Source organism: Battus philenor, unplaced genomic scaffold (genome assembly GCF_028537555.1).
Source record: "Battus philenor isolate CCGP_79_NKW_IND1 unplaced genomic scaffold, ilBatPhil1.0.hap1 SCAF_1, whole genome shotgun sequence".
Lineage (NCBI taxonomy): Eukaryota > Metazoa > Arthropoda > Insecta > Lepidoptera > Papilionidae > Battus > Battus philenor.
Genome location: NW_027181661.1, coordinates 12,069,248 through 12,091,609, shown reverse-complemented (window position 1 = coordinate 12,091,609; position 22,362 = coordinate 12,069,248). Strand labels below are relative to the sequence as shown.

Sequence of the window (22,362 nt, the reverse complement as noted above, 5' to 3'; positions counted from 1 at the left end):
GCGGGACGCCGCAGAGTTGTACACAAAGAAACTCAAGTTGGGCAACTTCTGCACTGTATACCAGGCAGAGCTGCTGGCTCTAGCGGAAGCAACGGGGTACGCGGCCAGCGGGTCCGCGCAGGCATACGCCATAATGAGCGACTCGCGGTCCGCCCTCGAAACTGTCGCAAGATCAGACACCCTCCATCCTTTAGCGTTCAGAGTGAAATAAAATGTTATGAAAGTGAGAGAAAAAGGGAAGGATGTAAGATTATATTGGGTGAAAGCGCACGCGGGGACGGAGGGGAATGAGAGGGCGGACCAGTTGGCCAAGGACGCGGCCCGGAAGAGTAAAAGAAGACCTGAATATGAGAGATGCCCCGTTTCATTCGTCAAGCGACAACTGAGATTGGAGTCGCTCGACGAATGGATCAGGAGGTATATGGAAGGAACGACGGCTTCAGTAACGAGGACATTTTTCCCGGACGCCATTTTAGCCTGCCGCGTGCTCCGCAGTATCAAGGTGGACGCGGTCTCGGCCCAGCTCTTCACGGGGCACGGGGGTTTCTCTGAGTACCTCCATAGGTTCAAGATCAAGGAGGACCCATCGTGCTTCTGTGAACCGGGCGTGGACCAGACCGTGATCCACCTTGTGGGACTCCGGCACGGCTTCGAGTGTCGGTCTGGCGTTGAAACCCGGGAGGAGACAATACCCTCCCCGATAGGCGGAAAAGAAACTATGAAAGAATTCCACAGTTATTGCAAAAGAATTATACAATATGCAATAGAAAAAAATAAAAGTTAGGCATCAACAAACAAAAACAAAAAAGATGTGTAAAAATAAATAATATTAAACTGTGATAAAAATAAATATAAAAATGTGATACAACAAAACTATAAATTAAGAAAATGTAAAATGAAAAGAGGATGAAAGAATGGTAAAACAGAGCAAAAGGGAAAGAAAGCAGAATTGTGGTATAAAAGAACAGAATGAAAGATTATGTGAAGAATGAAAGAAAGGAGAATGAAAATAAAATAATTAAGTGGATAAATTAAATGCTAATAAAGTCCCTATCCCACCATAAATAGGGGTGCGAGAGGCCCCCAATAGCGGGGGTCATAAAAAAAAGGTAATACTTTAAGAATATTACAAAAATAAATATTAATTCCTTATAAAATTTGGAAATTTGATAGTAGTAGCTTTATAGTCTTGTGTTACATATTTGTAACATACCTCAATAAGCAAGCTAAAATGTTTAAAAATATTTATCTCATTGAGATCAGTGTGATAATCTTTTAACAATCCATACCGAACAACTTAGTTAACAATAAAAATCACAGATGACGCTATTTGCTGATTTAAGCCACTGAACTTTGTGCGTTGTTGAAAGTAACAATTTTAAGCTCGACCCACATTGAAATTTAGTAAAAAAATATCAAAAGTGTATAAAAGTGTTTTGTTTTCATCGAAACCTATAGGTAAGTGACAGATTTTGTTCATTTATTGTTAATATTACAATGTTTTACTTTTTTATGTGAAATACGTAACTTTTTATATTTGTACCAGTTCCGTCTCGACTTAAAAGCGGAATTTGCAATGGAAAAAAAAGAACCTTGTTCTAAACGACTATCAGTTGCTATTTACGGCAATTACTACTTTACGACTAAATTTACTTGATCTTGATACACATATTCAATTTTTTTTGTTTTTTCCCCAAAGGATTGATAAGTTTTATTACTGATCAAACAAATCTCTATATTAGACAAAAAGATCTTAGCCAATCCTTTCAAGTAACTGATACCAATATCCAGTAGTTCATTGGCGCAACTTATATGATGTCATTGATACAATTACCAAGAGTAACCAGCAATTGGAACACATCTATTGGTACACCAATTATTCAAGAAACAATGCCTAAACAAAAGTTTGAAAAAATCAGACAGTATATCCATTTCAATGAAAATTCTAAATTACCCACAAATAATAGCAACAAGCTTTTTAAAATAAGACCTATTGTAGAAAAACTGAATGAGATTTATAGTGGTGATCTCTTGGAAGAATACCTTTGTGTAAATGAACAGATTTGCTCCACTAAGGCAAGAAGTAATTTAAAAGATATAATCCCAAGAAATCCCATAAATGGGAATATAAGATATTTGTTCTCAGCAAGGTATCAGGATTTGCTTATAAAATTGAGATTCAGAAACAGGAGCAGATAACATTGTGCTTCCAGAAGAACCAGACTTAGGAACATGTTCAAACATCTTAGTCATAATGATGCGAAGCATACCCAGACAACAGAATTATCAACTTTGATAATTACTTTACTTCCTTGCCATTACTGGAGTGCTTAGCTAAAGAAGGTATATTGAGTCTTGGAACAGTATGTCGCAATTGAATACCTGATTGTAAACTACCTGCTGACAAGGTTCTGATAAAGAAAGAACAGGGATTCTCTTTTGAATATGTGGTGAATATGGACGAAACTAATGTGTCAAATGTCATATAGAAAGATAAAAAAGTTGTAATGATAGTATCATAGTTTGCTGGTGAATTGCCTAAAACCAAAGTCAGAAGGTATGATTAAGCCAATTAAAAGTACATCAACATTGATCTCTCTTATATTGTCAGAGAGTACAATTACCACATGGGAGGAGCAGATATGATTAATGGTATTGTGGGCACATATAAAATATTGACATAAAGTAAAAGGCGGTATGTTCGAATGTTCTATCATTTGTTATACCTCACTATGGTAAATGCTTGGCTGTTATATTAAAGAGTAGACTAGCAAAAAGTTGCAGCGACAAACAACTGTCTTCAGCAAATTTCGACTTGAGATTGCTGCGACTTTATGCAACCTTTGTGTGAAGCCTAAAGTCAAGCATCAAAGGTTGATTTAAAATGATATTCAAGTCAAAAAACACAAGGGACCAGCGCAACTTGTCCCCCCATTGGCAGTAAGGCAGGATCAAATCAGCCACTGGCCGGTTTAGGTAGAAAAAAGGGTTCATTGCAAATTGCCCAGGTGTATAAGTGTATCACAAACAATTTGCAAAAAATGTTGAGTAGCTTTATGCTATAATAAACCAAACAATTGTTTCAAATTGTTCCATACCTCTTAATATATCAAACGCCATGGGGGTCACCGGTGACCTCACCCTTCCTCTACCATAGCGCCATGGGGGTCACCGGTGACCTCAACGTATAGTCATATTCAAACTACTTTTTCTTGTTGCCGGCCATACTGACTGTTACTTTATTCGTACTCTGTGATGGTGCTGTAGAACTATACTGCGCAGTGGGACAAACATACCTTGTAAGGAATTGAAAAAATTGAAAGATAGCAAAAAAAGTAACCAAAATAAAAATTCAGGATATATAATTCGATTGGTCTTTATTATTTAAACGAAAATTAGCAGTCTTTATTTTTTAACTAATCACAAACTATACAATCAGTTTTACTTAAAAATAAAATAAATATAATAAAGTTCTCATTAGTGACCATAATTACAAACAACCATTAGAAATATAAATAATTAGCCATAATATTTAACAAAACATGTTGTAAAAGATGAGATAAGAAACTTTCTTATAGCATCAACATATTAGCGATGGACATAATTGAAACATTTTAGACAAAAGTGAGGCTCCCCTTGAAGATTTGCTCTGCTTATTTTCATTGTACATGACCCAAGCGTTTACAACTGCCATATTTAGAAGTAGTTCCATTGCCAATTTTTTATACCATTTTACGGTTTTCCGCAATGATGAAGAATAGGCACCCATCTGGTCACTCGTTTCTACAGACCCTTTTGATTTATTATAATCCAAAATAACTTTTGGTTTACGAATCTGTTTGCCTTTTTTTTACCACCACAGCAATTTTGTCAGAATGCTTTGTTGACAGCATAAGCATGTCCCTCTTATCTTTCCATTTAAGCACTGTTACTTCATCTTCATTTTCCATAGCCATTGTTTCACCTTTTTGCAGTTTCGAATCAACAACAGCCTTAGGCAATCCTCTTCTGTTTTTTCTCAATGTGCCAATTAAATTTTGCTTCACCAATAACCGATAAGCCAGTTCCAAGCTAGTGTACCAATTATCAGTTGCTAGCGTGTGACCTTTGTCAAATATATTTTCACATAGTGCCATCACTACATTTTTTTGGCGTAGTATTTATTGAGACAATGTTTTTCCCACTACACAAATTAAGTTTGCAAGTATATCCGGGAACAGTACATAACTTAAATAGCTTCATGCCATACTTGTGTCGCTTACTTTTATTGTATTGCCTGAATATTATTTGACCTCTGAAAGGTACTTGGCTTTCATCCACACAAACACCTTCTTTAGACGAATAATACTTCTGGAAAGTAGCATTGAGAACATCAATTAAAGGTCTTATTATGGCAATATGATCATTTCTGTCGGCAGATAAATTGTCGCTAAAGTGTGGGTATTGCAGTAGTAACTCAAAGCGGTTCCTACTCATAATGGTGGCTGGAAAAGTTTGTCCAAGTATCTTGTCTTTGCTCCAATAATAAGCTAATTTCGGCAGCTTTACTACGCCCATGAACAAGACCAGCCCAAGAAACTGTTTTATTTCTGTCTTGTTTGTTGGCTTCCATGAATGAGACCTTGATCCAGGCTTTGTTTGCCTGGCTGTGATGTTTTGACTTGCGAACAAATTTGTCTGTTTAGCAATCATTTCAAAAATTTCTTCAGGCACCAATAGATCATAATACTGGTCAGGGCCAGCTTCTTTCAGCAAATTAGAATATGAGGGTTTCATACCCTTAAACTCGGTTAAAGGAATCACTGATGGCTGTCGTCTTTTTGGCCTCGACCATTTTGAGGAAATATGGTCATTTTGTGATATATTGGCGGCAACAAAATTTTCAGCCGACTCACTGTCACCACTCGCGATAAGCAAACGTCTTTTCTTTTTCAGTAATTGCATGGGTTCAATATCCGTTTTACTAGGAGAGAGTCATTGTTTATAGAAGCGTTCGAAAAAGAAATTTCTAACGTGTTGATTTGCTTCCATTCATCTTGCGTAAACGAAGTCCTCCATAGCTAAATCCATATCTAAAGGCTTGCACATTAACTATTCAATAAGAAAATGATGACAGCTAAGATAGTACGAACGTAATTGAACTAGTAACACACGTTCTATCACCGTAAGCGCGAGCGTACTACTGGTGTAGCGGGTGGCCGGCGGGTGTGGCCGGCGCGGCGCCTGGTACCGGAAAATATATTTTCTGCATTTGTGTGCCATGGGGTGCACCGGTGACCTCAGCTATGTATTTGACTGTAACTATGTAACCCATAATTGAATAAAACTTATTTTCTATACGTATCGTAACATAATAAACAATTTACGACCAAAAGTATTTTTACGATTTTTAATTTTTTCTATCGGCGTTTAACGTGTTAAGTACATTTACTTTTCTTTTAACTCAATGTTACAGTTACAGTATTTTTGTTTTTTTATGATCTTGGGCTAATAGGGTTAAATAAAGAATACTTTCCATAATTAATTAATTATTAATAAGCCTTTTCTTAAACGGGTGATAGCAATATTTTTTTGCGATTACATATTGAAGTACCACAAGTAGTTGGATAACAGGCTAATTTCACATGACATTAAGAATGTTTTTTTTACCATTTCGGGGTAATTCTAACACGTTATTATTTTTTCTAATTATTGAATTAGATTTTTATAGATGTGAATTAATTCTATAGAGTACATTTTTTTGTACTTTATAGTTACCTGCTACGAACAATTATTCTCTTTAATCTTCACAATTATAGTAATCCTATAATAACTCTCTATTAATTGACAATACTAATTATAGTGTTATTGTTGATTTTGTTGTTCTTACTATATATACCTTTGTTTTTATTTTAGGTGTTTGTTTTTTTTTTGTTACAGATAAATAAATAGTGAAAACACAAACAATACGTTATGTAATTTATTAGATATGAAAAATCAACGAGGTTCACCGTCATACTCTTCTTTCCGGTCATCTCTTTTTTCATACTAAACCCGTCCAAAGCTGTCATTAACGTCATTGTAATCATCACCACGCGTTTAATTTTAATGGTCCAGATCATTGAAAAATCCATCTTGTTCACTGTATTTTTCTTTCATTTTTTACTTAATTCGTATTTCAGTTACCCGAGCAGCGAAAAATAATTCACATTTTATATAAAACGATCAGATTATTAAAACACAATATTCTTGGAACAATAAAAGTAGATATGTTCCTGAGGGGTATAAATAAAACAATGAAACTATGAAGAATGATTAAATTATATTTTATTAAAAATAAGTTTTAATCGGTAAAAAGAAATTAGAATGAATAAAAATATCAAGTAATATCAGCCAATCGTACAGAGTAGAATTTTATATAACTTTTGTTTTTGTTGTCGAAAAATTAGCTTATATTTATTATATTATATATTAACACGAGCATTTCGTAACCGGGCTAATTTCATTTTGTTAAGTTCGTAAACCGTCCAGTTCTACACTGAGTTTGATGATGAAGCTTAGGTAAATATATATAAATGAATAAATATATATGAAGTGTTTATATTTTACATTACTTCACCAAAAACTTATCAGAAATACGAAACTAATTATTTAGAATAACGTTTAGACTAAATTTTACTCATAAACTATATTTAAAAAAATAATGGGTACGTTATAGTTTTGCGTAAAACGGATAATGTCGTCTCTGGTTTGCCCCGCATTCTTTCTACTCTGCGTATCTGTAGTTCTACCTTTGTTATTGATTTTGCAGTTTGTTCAAATCTTTTTGTTGAAATTTTCTTGCTGTTCTAGTGTGTGAGTATTTTTTATTAATATTTCATAATATATTTTGATTGTAATATATTTTTATTTGCACACAATCGATTATGAAAATATATTTCATCTCTTTTACAATAACTCGGGTAGTCCGTAAAATAAACATTGAAATTACTACAATTATATTATCGAATATCGGAATATCAGTAAGATAATGTCGAGAAAGGTGATATTTCATTTACACTAGAAAAATTCGGACGTGCAATGTAAGATTTCGTGAAATAAAATGGGCATGTTTTTAAAGTTACGCCATTAAAATCTATATGAATACGCATTAAAGCGTGACGATCTTAAAATAAAGTGGCGGAACGTTCGAAATGCACCTAATTCATAGCCCGAATTTGTTGCAGAAAATGGCAATGCTGTTGAATTTGTTGAAAGGGTAGATACTGATTAAGTATCAGAAACTAAAAACTATCCCAGAGATATCCCAGATCCGAGGGTAGGTATTAGTATAAAAAGTACAAATAGAAACACTGTCTGCTACTCCTACTGGGATTCTTAATCGTCATTGCATCAGATTGCAAAGCAGCAGTGGAAGAAGTTATATATTATCCAAGGTGAACTTTCTTTTTCACTGCAACCAGAGGTTCCTGTTATAAATGACACAAGATGAAACCAATTTGGACTTTATTGCAAAACTGCATACACATGGTGCTTACAATGCTAGCCAACTAGAGTTATTGTATTCATATACGTTTTGCAAGGTGTAAGTTTAGTACTCAGTAATATGGTATGGATTTATTATGAAGTAGTCTATTATACTACATTGAAATAAAATTGAAAATGTATCTCTGCTATAAATTAAATAATATAGCAAATAGAAGCATTCTATTGTATTAATCATAGTTATAATTTTAAATATGTTAATGGACAATACAAAGATCCTTCAAGTCCCTTCTGATCTTCATAGGGTGTCATTACAACTTGAGAGCTGAAGTCTTTATCTAAACCTAAGCAAAAAGTGTAATTAGATACATATGTAATATTATCAGAAACTATACACATATAGCATTAGACTATGCGCAAAAGCCTTAGGAATACTCATATAACACTTGTGCATCATCATAAATTATTTATCTTTTTAACAATACAATTAATGGCAATAATAAAGTACTATTTTAGGATGTCTTATGGATTCTTAAACATACTGCCTGCAAAATCTGAAAAAAAAAATGTTTTTGGAAAATTATATATGTTTGTCTTGTGTTGACTTCCTTCATTGACTTTATCAAAATAAGACGGACAAACATTCCATTTAAATTTTGGATCCCTTAAAACATTCTCTGTCATTTAAAATAGTATTTTGTTGTTGTATTTTTGAGCAGGTATGTAATTTTTACAAAATTATTTGTGTACATAGTCACAAATATATAATTGTTTATTTTTCATTTCCCTCTTTTGTTTCTAACAATCATTAAAACTGATTTTTTATGTTCCATATTTAGTACTTACAGTTAATACCACTATTTAAGTCTAAAGATGTCACTGCAACATGTCAGGAGTATTCAAGGGGGTAATACATTGCCCCCTCGTGATGACTCCAGCGATGAATGATTCCTGCCTTATTCCAAAAAAGACAACATAACAATGTTTTCCAAAGTAAGTAATGATTAGAAATAGGATAAGGATATAACATTTTTCCGTAAAATGTACAATTGCAAGAATCCCATTGCCAATTTTTGAGTTTCTATATATTGTTGGTCTAAACATATACACAATAACATAGCATTGCATAAATATTTGGTTTATAATATATAACAGAGTTAAATTTTTTAATTAACTTTATTAAGCTATGAGCTTTGCGAATTATTAATATGTACTAACTTACCTGTAAGATATCATGATTGACCATGAATAATAAGTTTGAACTTTAATGGAAATTAAACAGTAGTTGGTAAAAAATTGTTTTGATGATTTAGGGATACCATTACAAATCAAATAAATTGTATTTTTTTCTTTAAGAACCTTCCCCAAAGTATAAGGTAACTTATAGTGAAATATCAATAAGTTAGAAAAAATCGTTTTCAAGTTATGGTATGACCAAGATGAATAGGGATACATTGTTTATTTATATAGATTTAGTGAAAATTTCTTTCCAAATTATCACGTTTTTGCTAAATATGACATCTAGCTTTTTGGCGAATTTTACATGCATTTTGGAAAGTTTTCATGAAATAAAAGATTTATTTTGCTAAGCTTAAAAGTCGTATCACATGCAGTGTTGCATTTGACAAGATAATATTGTATCATCTTTTATATAACTTGTTTTGTTTTTTTAATTACACATTGATACAAGTGACAATGACTAATGCATACAAAGCATTATCTTGTTATGTTTATAACTGGAGTTTTGAATCTGAAATTATATATTTACTGGCTTTTATATGTGTTATCAAAATATCCCTAGAGAAATCTTACATGATTATGAATGATCATATCTGTCTATCATTTATTACTACCGCTAATTGCAGATGATACCTATTAACAATTGCAATGAGCTTTGAATTTCAGAATTCTATATAATCTAATACAGATTTATCTGTTTTGGATTGTGGATTGTATTGTAAAATGTGTAGTCTCAAAACAATTGTTAAAAAGTACATGTTCACCCAGAGAAGGAAACTGGTTGATGTAGTACCACTAATATTGTTAATTGTGCATTTCATCTATGTCTTTAGTTTATGTTATATGTTATGTCAATTGCTTTATTTTTTTTTTTATAGAGTGCACATTTCTTTTTTGTGGAATTTTTTTTATGCAGCTGTAATTTATTGTAAATAAAACCTTTTAATTACATTAATAAAAGGTTTACTATTGATTGAAATATTACTTTTTATTTAGCTTTCAGTGTCGTCTGATTCCAACACTGGCGGAGAGTGTCCAACTAAAGAGATATTATATTATAGATTGCCAGAACATAGAAATAAATATAAGAGACACACAAAGAGAAATTATAAAATCAACAAAAACAGTAATTCTTGAACTATTTCCTATATTTTTGCATTTTGTAGGTAAATTATACTAACAAATATAATCATATAAGAGGTCAAAATAAATAGTAAATTCTTTTATCTTGTGAAAATCAATTTTTGAGTTTCTTTAAAAAAAAACAATTTTATATTTTCATAATATTATTATTAACCATGTAAGTTAACAGTGTCTGAATGAGTAAACAGGATCAATGATAGATAAATATTTTTTTCTATTTTCTCAATTTTTATTAAATGATGCCTGCAAAGCTCTTTAGTAAGGAGATGATATAACTTACATGTAACTAACTGGATTTTCTCATATTTCAAGAGTGTATGTAGAAGAGCTACGAGAATAGCATACTGTATTTGATACTTAAAAAAGCTGATAGTTTATGCAATATTATAGTATGAATTTAAACACTAAACATACCACCTTTTGCAACAAACAAAAAAAAACACTATGAGAAATGGATAAAAAATTCATATTTTTTATGGTTGTGACAGAAATAGTCAAATTATTATTTTGTTTAATTATAATAAATTTAATCTTTATTTTCTTACTAACAACCATATTTCTTACAATTAAACAGGAAACAAAGTTGGGTCAATTGATCTGCTACGGTAGAAATAGGTGCCTAGTATGTGTTGATACGATTAGTGTTAATGTGACAATGTCTTAGCATTTGCATAGCTTAGATATTGAAGTGGAGAACGCTGAAATGCTGAAGGCAGGTTATCCTAACATTAACATTCATTCCAATCTACAGTGAATTTTTTTTGCCTAAGTCGATATTTGATCAATTACATTTTGACTAATGGATTGATGTATATATAGTAAAATACCTTTTTATAAAACTTTATTTTGCCGATTTTTGTTAATGAAAATTTTCAAGAAAAGAGGTAGACTGTACCATGAATGAAGTTAGGTTTTATCTAGAAGGAGTTAACATAGATATCACTTATAATATTGTTATATTATAGTACAATTGTTGCATACATTCATATCAATATGTGATAATGTATTGCTTGTATGATTTGACTTGTTAACGCTTCGTTAACAAGTAATTGTATTTAAAACTATATGAATAATTTTTTGGTTTTTAGATGGATGCTATATCATCCTCACCTTTACATAATAGAGAAGTGAATGATCCTGTGAAATATGTACATAAGATAAATTTATGGTTCATAAACGTAAAAAATGAGTTGAGGAAAATTTGTGGACCGCGCGTAGGAGAGGAATTGCCAAGGTATGTCTTAGAAAGAAGAACAACTTTATAAAAAATAACCAAAAGCTATTTTATTCTTTTAATGACTCATTATTTAGGATCACATGCTAATAAATAGAAGAAAGTTTAGTATTAATGAATGTTCAATTGACTGTTAATTATAACTGGGTAAAGAAAATTAATATTTTTTTTTGTTAGAAATCGTGGCCGTGTATCGCAGTTCCGGCGAATCCCTAGAGAACTCATTATCCAAACAAATAATGGGATACCAATGTCTGGTGTGTATTATCATAATACTTTAAATAACATTAAGGATAATAAGACTAGCAAATTGAGGAATAAATTAGATAGAGCTCAAAACTTATATGCTCATTTAATTAAAATTGTGATTAGGAAGGCACCATAATGAACACAAACTAAATATTTTTTTTGCTTTTTCCTCATTTTTTGATCTTGCGGATGTTGTAATGTTTTTTAATCTTGTGGGTGTTGTAATGTTTTTTTTTAATCTTGCGGGTGTTGTCATTTTATTATATTTAAGAACACCTAAATCTCATCGCAGCTCAATGTAAATAGTATCTTTACACCATGCAGCTAAAATGGTGACACTAGGAAAAAGTAAGAATATGATGTTCTAGTCGTTTTTTTTTTGTCAAGCTCAATCCAATAAGTGCAGCCATAATACATCTCCAAGTATTATTATGAACACTTATAAACGTATTCAGTTTATAATGTAATTTACCAGATTTTGAATGACCGTCGATCTTTGAAACGACAATATTCTTATGTTATTAAATACATATTTATTAAAAATATCAAATAAATACGTAATCATCCCTGAAGATATTTATATTTGATAGGGGGATATACCATAATCGCCACACAATGCAGGCTAGGATGGCGTTCGTAGTGTGGTATTGTGGTATGCAGAAGTCGCTGCTGCCAATTCTATGGACCCTTGTGAGCATTAATGCAGAGATAATTTCAAAATTTCAAAGAAAGTTTGAAATATATGTTTGTATCCCGGGAATCGAAACCGCTATCTACGATGGCAAGACTCAGTTCTCTACCGCCGGGCTACCATTACTGTAAATACCTAATTGTTGCTACACTCCGCGACAAAAGTATAACCCCCCCCCCCCTAATTTTTTCATCCATAGTACTAGAATCAAGAAAACAATGCTGGCGCGTTAGAAATTTATTTACTTGTATTTAGTTTTACAGTAAATATAAAAAAAATTCGAGGGGTGGGTTATACTATTGTCGCGGAGTGTAGTAGGATAAATGTAAATACTTTTATTTCAAACGTGAAAATCATGAGCCCTTACAATTATAAAGTAAAGAAATATGGAGGCAAAAGGAAAAATTACTATAAAACAATATAGAAACATTCTCAGTGTTTAATAAAAATATTAAACCTCTACATGGAATTTTGTCTACATAACGACGTTGTTTTTATCTGTACATTATTATTTGATGTTAAAATAAAATACTTTTACTTTACAGGGGGGCTGTCAATGATAAGGCTCGCCAATAAGAATGATGGAGTATATTTTAAATTCAACCATAGCAAAAACTATCAGATAGCACATTTATCATTCTTATTAGTTTCCGATCACAGGTTTGTAGTCCTACTTTCTGATATAATATAAGCCAGCTTGCAGGGGCAACATTACGTTATCGTCGACGGCTTCCACTCAATCCACATAAATCAGGTAGTTAATGTACGTCGGTATAATAATACGGGCGAAGCTCGAATGAATATACACACTTCTACTTTCGATTTCGTGTTGTTACTACTTCAAGACCTATGTGCCCTAAAAAGAATCGAAAAAGCTTATTTATGTCTGGAACAAAGTTGTGTTAGTTACAAAATTTATAACGTCAGAATGAATCCCAATATTTATGTTTTTTGTATTCAATGGAAATCGGATAAAAAGTATTGAAAAAAGTATTATTAAAATATTGTATAATGATATATTTAATTAAAATTTTCGTATTAAGTTTATAATGTATACTGTTGTACTTAATAAAAAAAAAAACAATAAAATTTTGTTAGTTTTAAAATCAGTTAACTGCTTTTTCAATGACTGTTTGGAAGTGGCCCAGGTTAGCTAATATAAATATGCTTAAACACACATTTTAACATGTATTAATGTTGAGAATTTTATAGTAAAATATTGAATAAATGCCTGGCAGTTTTCAATGAAAGATGTCATTATGTTATCTAGTTCTTTCATAACTGGGTTTGTTTTGGAAATTTCAACTGTAAATACTTCTTAAATTGAATTTTACTATAAACTGAGCCATAATTTTTTGTGGACATAATAAAAGTATATACAAATGAGCAATATTTTGTAACAGGTTCACTAATCCTCAATTTTCACCTCATGATAATACATACAAGCATATGGAGGCGATGCTGGAAGTAAGTAAATTTAAATTAATAAAAACCAACATCATTTCTGGGTCTTAGTCCCTGGTTGGGGCAGATTCATACTTTTTTTGTATTTGTTTGGTAAATTGTATTATCCTTATTTGTATAAGTATTACTGGATATTTAGATCACTGTTTACATTTTATTTCTATCTGTTTTATTTAACATGTATATGCTTAATCAATCGTGCATATTTTCTTTCAGATAGCAGATTCGTTATTCTTTAAAAATGAATGTCTGATTGCAAGCAACATCATAGAATCTATCATTTATCAGATGCAATCTGCAGTCCATCCACACTTCCGCATAAGCGACGTAAGCACTCTTAAAAAAAGCTATCTCCATGCATTTTGGTAAAATAATTTAATATGCCTTGTGCGGTAGTTTAGCAGGCAAGGATCGTAGGTTATGATTGTAGGTAGGGAAATCGAACTCTTACAGGCTCACGCATTGTGGCGAAATAAAAACCATCGTCCCGCGAATGGATACAAGCATGCCAAAGGATTTAGATTCCGTTATGGTGATATTTAACTAACTTCAACATTTCCATAGAATTTGTTTATCTCACCCTTGCACGCAGGCTAGGTATAAATAGGCCCATATTTGGAATTTTACTTACCTGTTCCGATAGTTCCAATTATTTCAATATACACTATTGGTAAGTTTCAAACATTTAATGAAATGTTTCTTTATGTCAGATAGCTAGAGAGATTTAGTGCTATTTTTGGATATGCACGGAATATTCGTATTTAATATGTCGGCACAATGTCTACTGACAGTCAATTGATTGTCAGCGTTTCGATGCATAGGATAGTTAATTGACTTTTTTTATTTGAACGAGAAGTAACATTTATCTTGTGTTATACATCGAAGTTTAGATTATTTTAACTTAGAACTGTATGCATATTTTATAAATGAAACAACTACTGCCTTAGGTAACAATTATTTATCATAGGATTTCAAATACAAACTTAAATAATAAACATATTTTAAAACATTTAGTAAAATAATGGTTTGTCAAGTTTGTAAAAATATCACTTCACACATGCTTCTTTAGAAAGTAGTTGTTTTCTGTACCTTGTGAATAGGTAGAATAGAGGTTAAGAAAATTCTAGCTAAATTAGCAATATCTGCATGTTTTCCTTTATTGTTTGCTCCCAAGGGAAAGCATTCATAAAACTTTGTAATAAATTCTTTTTTAAATATTTATGTAATTCTTAAGTTATTTGCCTTTTATTTCTAGGATTTTCTACATACTTGATTGACTGCTTAGTAGTACGTGACTCTTAAAAAAATACAATAAGCTGAATCTGAATCATGATCACCTTGAATGGTCAGAATTTAGTTTTAAATGAAAATCTGTATTTTAGTTCTATTTTTAGTTTCCGGGAATGCCTGTATCTGCGTTTATCAATAAATTGGATTTGTCATATTGTGAGGTATTATTGCAGAAATTGATGAAAAATTAGATAAAATTCAACTGTAGGACAATCATTAGTATTTGGTTAATTAGTATTTAATTATTGTTAATTATTAAATACTATTTCATTTACATTTATTTTTGATTAATTTATTCGCTAGTGACTTGAATATCATAATTTATAGATTTATCTTAACTCTACTATTTATGCTTTTAGACCATGTGCCGCTTAGAGTATAGATATATAGAAAACCGAGCTTTTCACATTGCATTATTAAAATATGCATATATTGTAAGCAATAGAGCATGCCACAGAACTGCTCTAGAGATATGCAAAGTTTTGATGAATCTAGATCAATCAGATCCTCTGGCAGTTGCTTTTGTGATCGATACATTCGCAATAAGAGCTAGGGAGTATGAATGGCTAGTTAACGCTATTGAATATTTGAACAAAGAAAAAAGTGCTTCAAGTATGTTTAACATGGCTTATTCCCATGCTTTGGCGAAGTACCATCTAGCAATTAGAGACAACAGTAAGTATATTTATGTTTTATTACAAATAAATTTTAATACAAAATTTTTGAGAGCAATCTTCCGTTTATATGTAAATAAAAGGGTAGGTTTAACTTGACAGTTGATATATATATATACGTTCAAAGTTGTGGAACCGAATCCCGTCGTAAGTCGAGAACTGACTATATATATATAATTTTGGGAGATTCATTTGAAGGACACAGTTGCTTCGACACGATCTGGCGGTCTGGTTTATATTATATTTTTTATATCTATTTGTACTAGATGAAAGAGACAAGTGCGCAGCTACTGAACTATTGCGGAACGCCATATACGGCTTCCCTGTGATAGCCATGTTTTATTTACAACTTGCAAGTTGCAGAGAGGCAGTAAATTTCCCAACCGACCCATTCTTTTATTTACACAGTCACTGCGAGTAAGTATATAATTTATAATGTACATCATGAAAATGAATTGCTTGCCTTTGCATAACAAATATGACAAAAATTTGTTTGTTTCAGGATCAGGTTAGAATTAACATATAATAGATGCTGCAAAATACATAAGTATTCGTTTCTTGAGCTTCTTTTCTTTGTAACCACAGTGAAAGGGGAATTCGTGTTTTGATATTATTACATATTGGTTGTAATGTATTGTTTGAAATGTTCTTAACCAATTTCGTTTTCATTTTCAGAGATGTAACTAAGGCTATGGAACAAATTTACTTTCTGTATGCCAAGCTCACTTTTTCTAGATGGTGCGAGCCGGGAGTATTTGGTTGGCTAAAAAATACTGTGTTATTTTGCGTGCAGCGATATCATATGGATACCTTTCTACAGGTATGTTTTCTATTTTCCGGATTTAAAATAGTTAATGAGTTTATTGTTCCAATATGCGCCGTTTGAAAAGAGACTACTGTGTCGTTTAATGTCTTTTATGATTATTCATCGTATCTTTTTTGTTTCATTGTTGCCAGAGAGACATCTATTTCATACGTAGGCATGTAGATTTAGTTTACCATGAAGTACCCATTCAGCTACTGAGACATCTTTGCGTAATTAAGTCGATGTCCGGTTTCGTCGCCGATGGAGTAAGTACTTTTTTAGTGGAAATTAGATAGCTTGTTGATTATAATTGATTGTTTAAATTAACATTAACATACATTATTATGTAAAAGTTAGCAAATAAAATTGTATTTATTAATCATGTAATAACGATTTCTTTTCTTGTGGCAGAAAAATCATTTTGATTTTTTTAAGTAATCAAAACTTGCAGTTGATATATATAGTAAAAGTATGATTTTATTAATGTGTTATAATTTGTAGGCTGTGCCTTACTTAAGTTTGACGCGGTTGTCGGATCCCCTTCCGGATGCAAAGACCCTGGACTGCCCGGGCTATTCAAACTTCTCATCTAATTACTCACCATCACTACGACAAGTCATTGCATCGAACACACCGTAAGCAGCTTCATTTATTGAATATTTAGTTATTTACTGTGGTTTTTGTTATGAAATCTATGAACATTTGCTTTTTAACCTGCTCTGTTCTATTATATATAGGTTTTTTTTTTTATTTGAGCTTAACATCTTGGTGTATTCAATAACTAGAGTTTATAATACTCGTTTGATGTCACATTTTTGTACAGTTTTGATATTAATTCACAGTGCTATATATGTACCACCACCAAATATGGAATCAGCGCCGAGGTCGACGGAAAGTAATGCAACAACTTCGCAGTTTGGTGTTTTTGTCAATATCCTTATAAACACATTGCAGTTAAAAAAGATACTTTTAACTGGACGTGGAAATAGTGCTCAATTTTCTGATGAAGCATACTTCGATAGTGATTAAATACCTCCAACCTCTACCTCCTACTAAAATTATCAAGTTTTGTTTAGTAATGAAAAATTCTACCTTTTCTTTATTTTTTTTTTTGTTTTGGTTACTTATGCTCAGTTTAATTTTTATTTAATACATTAAAATTGTCGTTTTGTTACGTTTCAAAAATTAAAAGCGTATGTGCCAAATGATCTCTATTTCATATTTGATACACCGTTATGTATTTTGTAGCAAATAAATTAATAAGTGATGCCAAAGAATAAGAAGCGTGCTTGTATAAGTATATTTTGTTAATGAAATAGATTATTTACATTGTTGGGAGTAAGTTAACTGTTAATGTTAGTTTTGTATTAAAAGTGTTGATTTTTTTCATTGCCTATCTGTTGTTGATTATTATAAGTTATAATGTGTGCCTGAATTTGTAATTATAATTATAATTTAATTTGTTTCGTGCAATATAAAAATTGCTGTATCTGGTTGGGATTAAAACCTTTTTGTATTGAATTGATGTTGTTTATAAAAACGTAGTGAACATTTAGTAATACTTCTGTGGAATTTTTTTATCCGATTGTTAAGGTGGTTTATGTTGGTTGTTAATGGTCTTACCTTTAATGTTAGCAAAATGAATGTAATTCTGAAAATGAAATATCTATGTTCCTTGTATAAACCAAAGTTGTTAATGTTCTGTGTGTCAAATGTATTTCGGTTTTTAACCGAGTAGATTTCATTATATTAATTTAAATAAGCGAATAATAACTGACCATGTCGTGTGGTTAAGTTTTATGTACTCTCAATTATTTCAGCATATAAAATGTGAATCTTTAATGCATTTAGTAGACAATGTATAGTGAGTAAATGAAAAAGGTTTGTGATATTAATTTATTAATGTAAATATTATATCAAATTAGAAGTAATGACGAAAGTATTTAGGTTTTTTTTATTCAGTTTTTCCTGGATTATAACATTGAACATTATGTCTTAAAATGAATGAATATAATTGGTACTAAAATTAAAGTGATTATTGATGTCAGAACTGTTTTATTTATTAGTGATAAACGCTATTTTATTTTTTTGCCTTCACTAGTCCAGTTATTGTTATGGCGATTTGTGCCGTCGCTTTTTAACATTATAGTTCTGTTTGACTTCAACAAATTTTATAATTTATCTTCACTGTGAGTATATTTATATAACATACAATAACGTAAAATGTAAATTATATAGTAATGATGCATGATATGGCTACAAAAAATTATCCGAAAAACTTTTTACGCAAAATGAGGCAATTTATTTATTACAATTAAAAATAATTCCTCCTTAGTGTAAAACAAAGATAGTCACAGTCATATTTTTGACGACATCATCAAGGTCAATACCAGAATTTACATATTTCTAAAAGATTTCATTAATAAGGACCAGGTGCGATAGTTGACTAGATAGTTTATAAGAACGCGCTGTAATAATTGAGGACATAACGAAATTAAAATAAATACTAAACTATATTCTAATGTTGATGCGTGTTGTTAGCCGTTTTGGCTTTACTTTTAAACAACAATGGAATGACGCTCCACGTAAAATACAGAAAAGTATCATTGCAGGTTACAGGTTGATGAATATTTAGTTCAGCTGCTGCCAACTGAAGTATGGTACACCCTATTCAAAAACCAATGGTTTCAGATGTCAAAGATTTGTTTTTTGTCTGAAAAAACCGTTTATGTGGGAAATAATAATACAGAAATGTCAGCCTTTTCTTGACATTTCTGTGTTATTATTGCAATGTTAAATAATTGCCTAAAGCAGCTATCATAGAGTAACAAAAGTTTTTTATTCAAATGTTTTCAGGATTACAAGAAGGTTACAAAAATGATTAAAAATGCGTATAAATCACATAGATTAATTCCTCGTAATAGTTTTGTGAAAAGGTATAAAGTCCCAGGCGTATTTATTCTTATATGTGAAATTCTAGAGCGTAATGCGAATAAAATAATAATAAAACAAATGTTAAATCAAACATTAGTTATTTTATTCGTGTTTGAACTTATATAGTACACTAATTCAAGGCCTGATGATTCTGCAGACTTCCGCCGTTTTGTGCTGCACGCGGACTTAAACTCGTATAGTTTTCTCACCAAAATATTACGGAACGTTGTATCGTAGTTTGACAAAGAATTTCTATAATATACATAATATTCCCGTGAGCCCCGGCCGACTTATTTTATTCGCGATTCTCCTTCAAACACGCTGCGCGCAAAATTACCGAGCAGACAGCAAAGTTTTCTTTAGACAATACTTTTATTTCAATTTGGATTTGTATCCAGATTTTCCAATCTCTCTACTTGTAAAATAATAATTAATCAGCATTTTTTGATATGTATTGTTTATGATGAAATCGCGGTTTGTCGCCGCCATACTTATACTGTATAAGAAAACTACACCAAGACTCTACCGTCATAAACAATGTAATCTTCAATCTACTTCGCATAACAAGTTACTTTCATATAGAAAATCAATTTGGCGATAAAAGCTGTTGATGTATATCGAGAAATCTAGAACCAACAAAACACGTGTAAAACCGAACCTGCACTTCCACGGCGGTCGCACCCAGGAGTCACCAAACGGTGCACGACAATCACGGGACGCGCACGCCCGCTGCCAACTACGTTCCGGCCACTGATGTCTACCAATTCACATCACTACAGAGTAACACCGATCGTAAAGCACCTAGATCCACCCAGGAGTCCCAGAAACCCGGGCACAGCTCTAATGTAAAACAGGTAGACCCGTCATCCTAGGCTATTAGCAAAAAAAACCGGACAACTGGTCCGGACGGTTCCACCACAATCGCCCCTACAGGCCCACCACGACCACCATCATCATAAGATGGTGTTTGAGCTATCTCTCTATGTACATCATCATGTAATAACAATCAACCTACCAAAGGTTTGTACAAGGTCCTACGCGCGCTCCGCTCAGAAACAGTCGTGCCCGTGTCGCTTGAAACCGCCGTTCCCAAAACAAAATTCAAAAGTTTGGGAAATAGTGCTCCAAAATTTTGACTTTTTACACCAAAAAAGCGCGCTCCTCCCCCGAGTGCGTTCGGGAACGTTCGGAAACCAGAAAATTAAAAATCAGACAAAAACTGGATTTATTATAGTGAAATTAGTGAATACAATACTTAAACGCTAAAACAAACAAGTGAAAACGCTGCACGATTTTCAGTGGGAAATCGTGCAACGGGAACTGTGGCGACGTGGGCCTAGACAAGGCCTATCGTTTGACCTATCGAACGTATTTTTAAGGCCAGGACTGCAGGAGCTCCAGCCAAGATAAGCAAAATGCAATTGGAAAAATCAACAAAGTCCAATTGGAATTACGCCAATCGCAATTTGCCAGTACCAGGAGTCATATTGGTTCCGTGGCTGACGAAGGAAGCAGCCGGGAGCCAGGAGCCGCCCTGGTACATAGGATAAGCCGGATAAGGAAGACTACGTGCACCCGAAGTCCTACAGGCCCTTTCTGGGCAAGGCCCATTCTGCCCATTCTGGGCAAGGTCCTGGAAAAGATGATGTTCCGTAGGATCCGGTGGTACACTGTGCCTTATATTAGTCGCCACCGATAGGGCTTTACGCCGCAGAGGTGTACTGAGGACTCCCTGTATGTCCTGATCCAGCATCTGCGGACTCGGTTGAAGGAGAAGGAGATCACAGTGCTGGTATCATTGGACATAGAAGGAGCCTTCGATAACGCCTGGTGGCCTGCTAATAAGGTGCAGACTGGCAGAAACTCGCTGCCCCGCGAATCTGCGGCGCCTTGTCCGACAGCTACTTTAGCGATCGCAAGGTGTCCGTACGGTATGCGGGGGCAGATTGGGCCAGAGAGACCACCAAGGGGTGTGTACAGGGATCCGTAGGCGGCCCAACGTTCTGAACCATTCTCATCAACCCTCTCCTGGAGGAGGTGGCAAAGACCGGGACACACTGCCAGGCGTTCGCAGATGATATCGTGCTGGTATTCTCCGACAGCGATGTATCTGGCGGTGATCGAGTCGATCATTTTATATGCGGCGAGTGTCTGAGCGCCGGCGCCTAGAAAGCTGCTGGTACGCAAGCAGTTGGGCGCTGCCAAGAGGGGTTTCGCACAAGATCGCGAGGACCCATAGGACCGTGTCCTTGAACTCGGCCCTTATCCTTGCCAGGCTACTTCCTCTGGACCTTAGGTTCCAAGAAGAAATTGAATTTGAAATAAAACGGGGTTACTCTCGGCAAATGGTAGGGGACTGGGACCTGGAGTTGCCGGTCAGCTACTTGAGACTTCCACATCCGTCTGGTCAGTTTGGTGTGGAATTCTGCTGCCTGGAGATGGGCGAGGAGGCTGTTCAACTTGCCACCGCGGCTGCCGAACTGGTTATTTATACCGACGGCAGGCGCATTGAGGACAAGTTGGGTGCGGCGTTCTGCGTTATGCGAGACGCCGCACAGCTTTATAGTAAAAAGCTCAAGTTGGGCAGCTTCTGCACGGTATACCACGCAGAGCTGCTGGCTTTAGCGGAAGCAACAGGGTGCGCGGCCAGCGGGTCGGCGCAGTCATGTGCGATACTGAGTGACTCGCGGTCCGCCCTCCAGACAGTCGCAAGATCGGACACCCTCCATCCCTTAGCGGTAAGAGTAAAAGAGTGTAGGAGTGGTCGTAGTACGGTAGCTTCTTGTTCTTCGGTAGCTTCTTGTGCTTCGGTAGTTCGTCGGTTGTATCTTGTTCGTCGATCGCTTCTTGTTCGTCGGTTGCTTCTTGATCTTCAGTTGCTTCTTTCCTGCGTTGACCGCACCTCCGCTAGCCCTTATAATGAGCGCGGAGACTCTCAACAGCGCGATGCAGATTTTCGTTGCGTCTACTGTGGCGCCATCTGTCATGTATCTGTTTCACTGCCGCCGCCGCCATGCGATTGACGGTCACGTGGGTAAGAGCTTGGCGTTTGAGTGGCGCGCGATATGCACGCCACAAGAGAATTGTATGATAGCAAGAGAAAATGGCAAGAGCGTTAGTTTCTATTGGGTGAAAGCGCATGCGGGGACGGAGGGAAACGAGAGGGCGGACTAAC

At 33.8% G+C, this 22,362-nt stretch overlaps 2 protein-coding genes across 7 annotated transcripts; one reads left to right on the top strand and one right to left on the bottom strand.

The window, feature by feature from the left end:
* Positions 1-1,368: 1,368 nt before the first annotated feature.
* Nulp1 (Nuclear localized protein 1) lies at positions 1,369-18,274 on the top strand. 6 transcript variants are annotated; one of them, XM_068776926.1, is made up of 16 exons: positions 1,369-1,458; positions 5,920-6,834; positions 7,206-7,297; positions 7,981-8,183; positions 8,304-8,457; positions 10,935-11,080; positions 11,258-11,337; positions 12,566-12,680; positions 13,424-13,487; positions 13,701-13,811; positions 15,134-15,449; positions 15,715-15,865; positions 15,951-16,268; positions 16,406-16,519; positions 16,755-16,888; positions 17,096-18,274. In XM_068776926.1, exons 5-13 carry the CDS (start codon positions 8,446-8,448, stop codon positions 16,054-16,056), a joined length of 1,101 nt encoding a protein of 366 aa, XP_068633027.1. In that variant the 5' UTR covers positions 1,369-1,458; positions 5,920-6,834; positions 7,206-7,297; positions 7,981-8,183; positions 8,304-8,445; the 3' UTR covers positions 16,057-16,268; positions 16,406-16,519; positions 16,755-16,888; positions 17,096-18,274. The 6 variants fall into 6 exon arrangements, with proteins under 6 accessions (XP_068633027.1, XP_068633017.1, XP_068633009.1 ...); XM_068776916.1 differs by lacking the exon at positions 7,981-8,183; XM_068776908.1 differs by lacking the exon at positions 7,981-8,183 and having other exon boundaries at positions 7,206-7,415.
* On the bottom strand, positions 3,479-4,913 carry LOC137920429 (piggyBac transposable element-derived protein 4-like). The gene is given in 3 exon segments (XM_068763795.1): positions 3,479-3,850; positions 3,852-4,148; positions 4,150-4,913. Coding segments are annotated over 3 exon segments (1,194 nt in total). The 5' UTR covers positions 4,777-4,913; the 3' UTR covers positions 3,479-3,580.
* Positions 18,275-22,362: the final 4,088 nt, after the last annotated feature.

Excerpts from the sequence above, each read along its gene's own strand:
- Nulp1 (XM_068776936.1), top strand. Across the intron at positions 11,081-11,257 it reads GTAGGAGAGGAATTGCCAAG|AAATCGTGGCCGTGTATCGC; the intron begins GTATGTCTTAGA and ends TTTTTTTGTTAG. Across the intron at positions 11,338-12,565 it reads TAATGGGATACCAATGTCTG|GGGGGCTGTCAATGATAAGG; the intron begins GTGTGTATTATC and ends TTTACTTTACAG.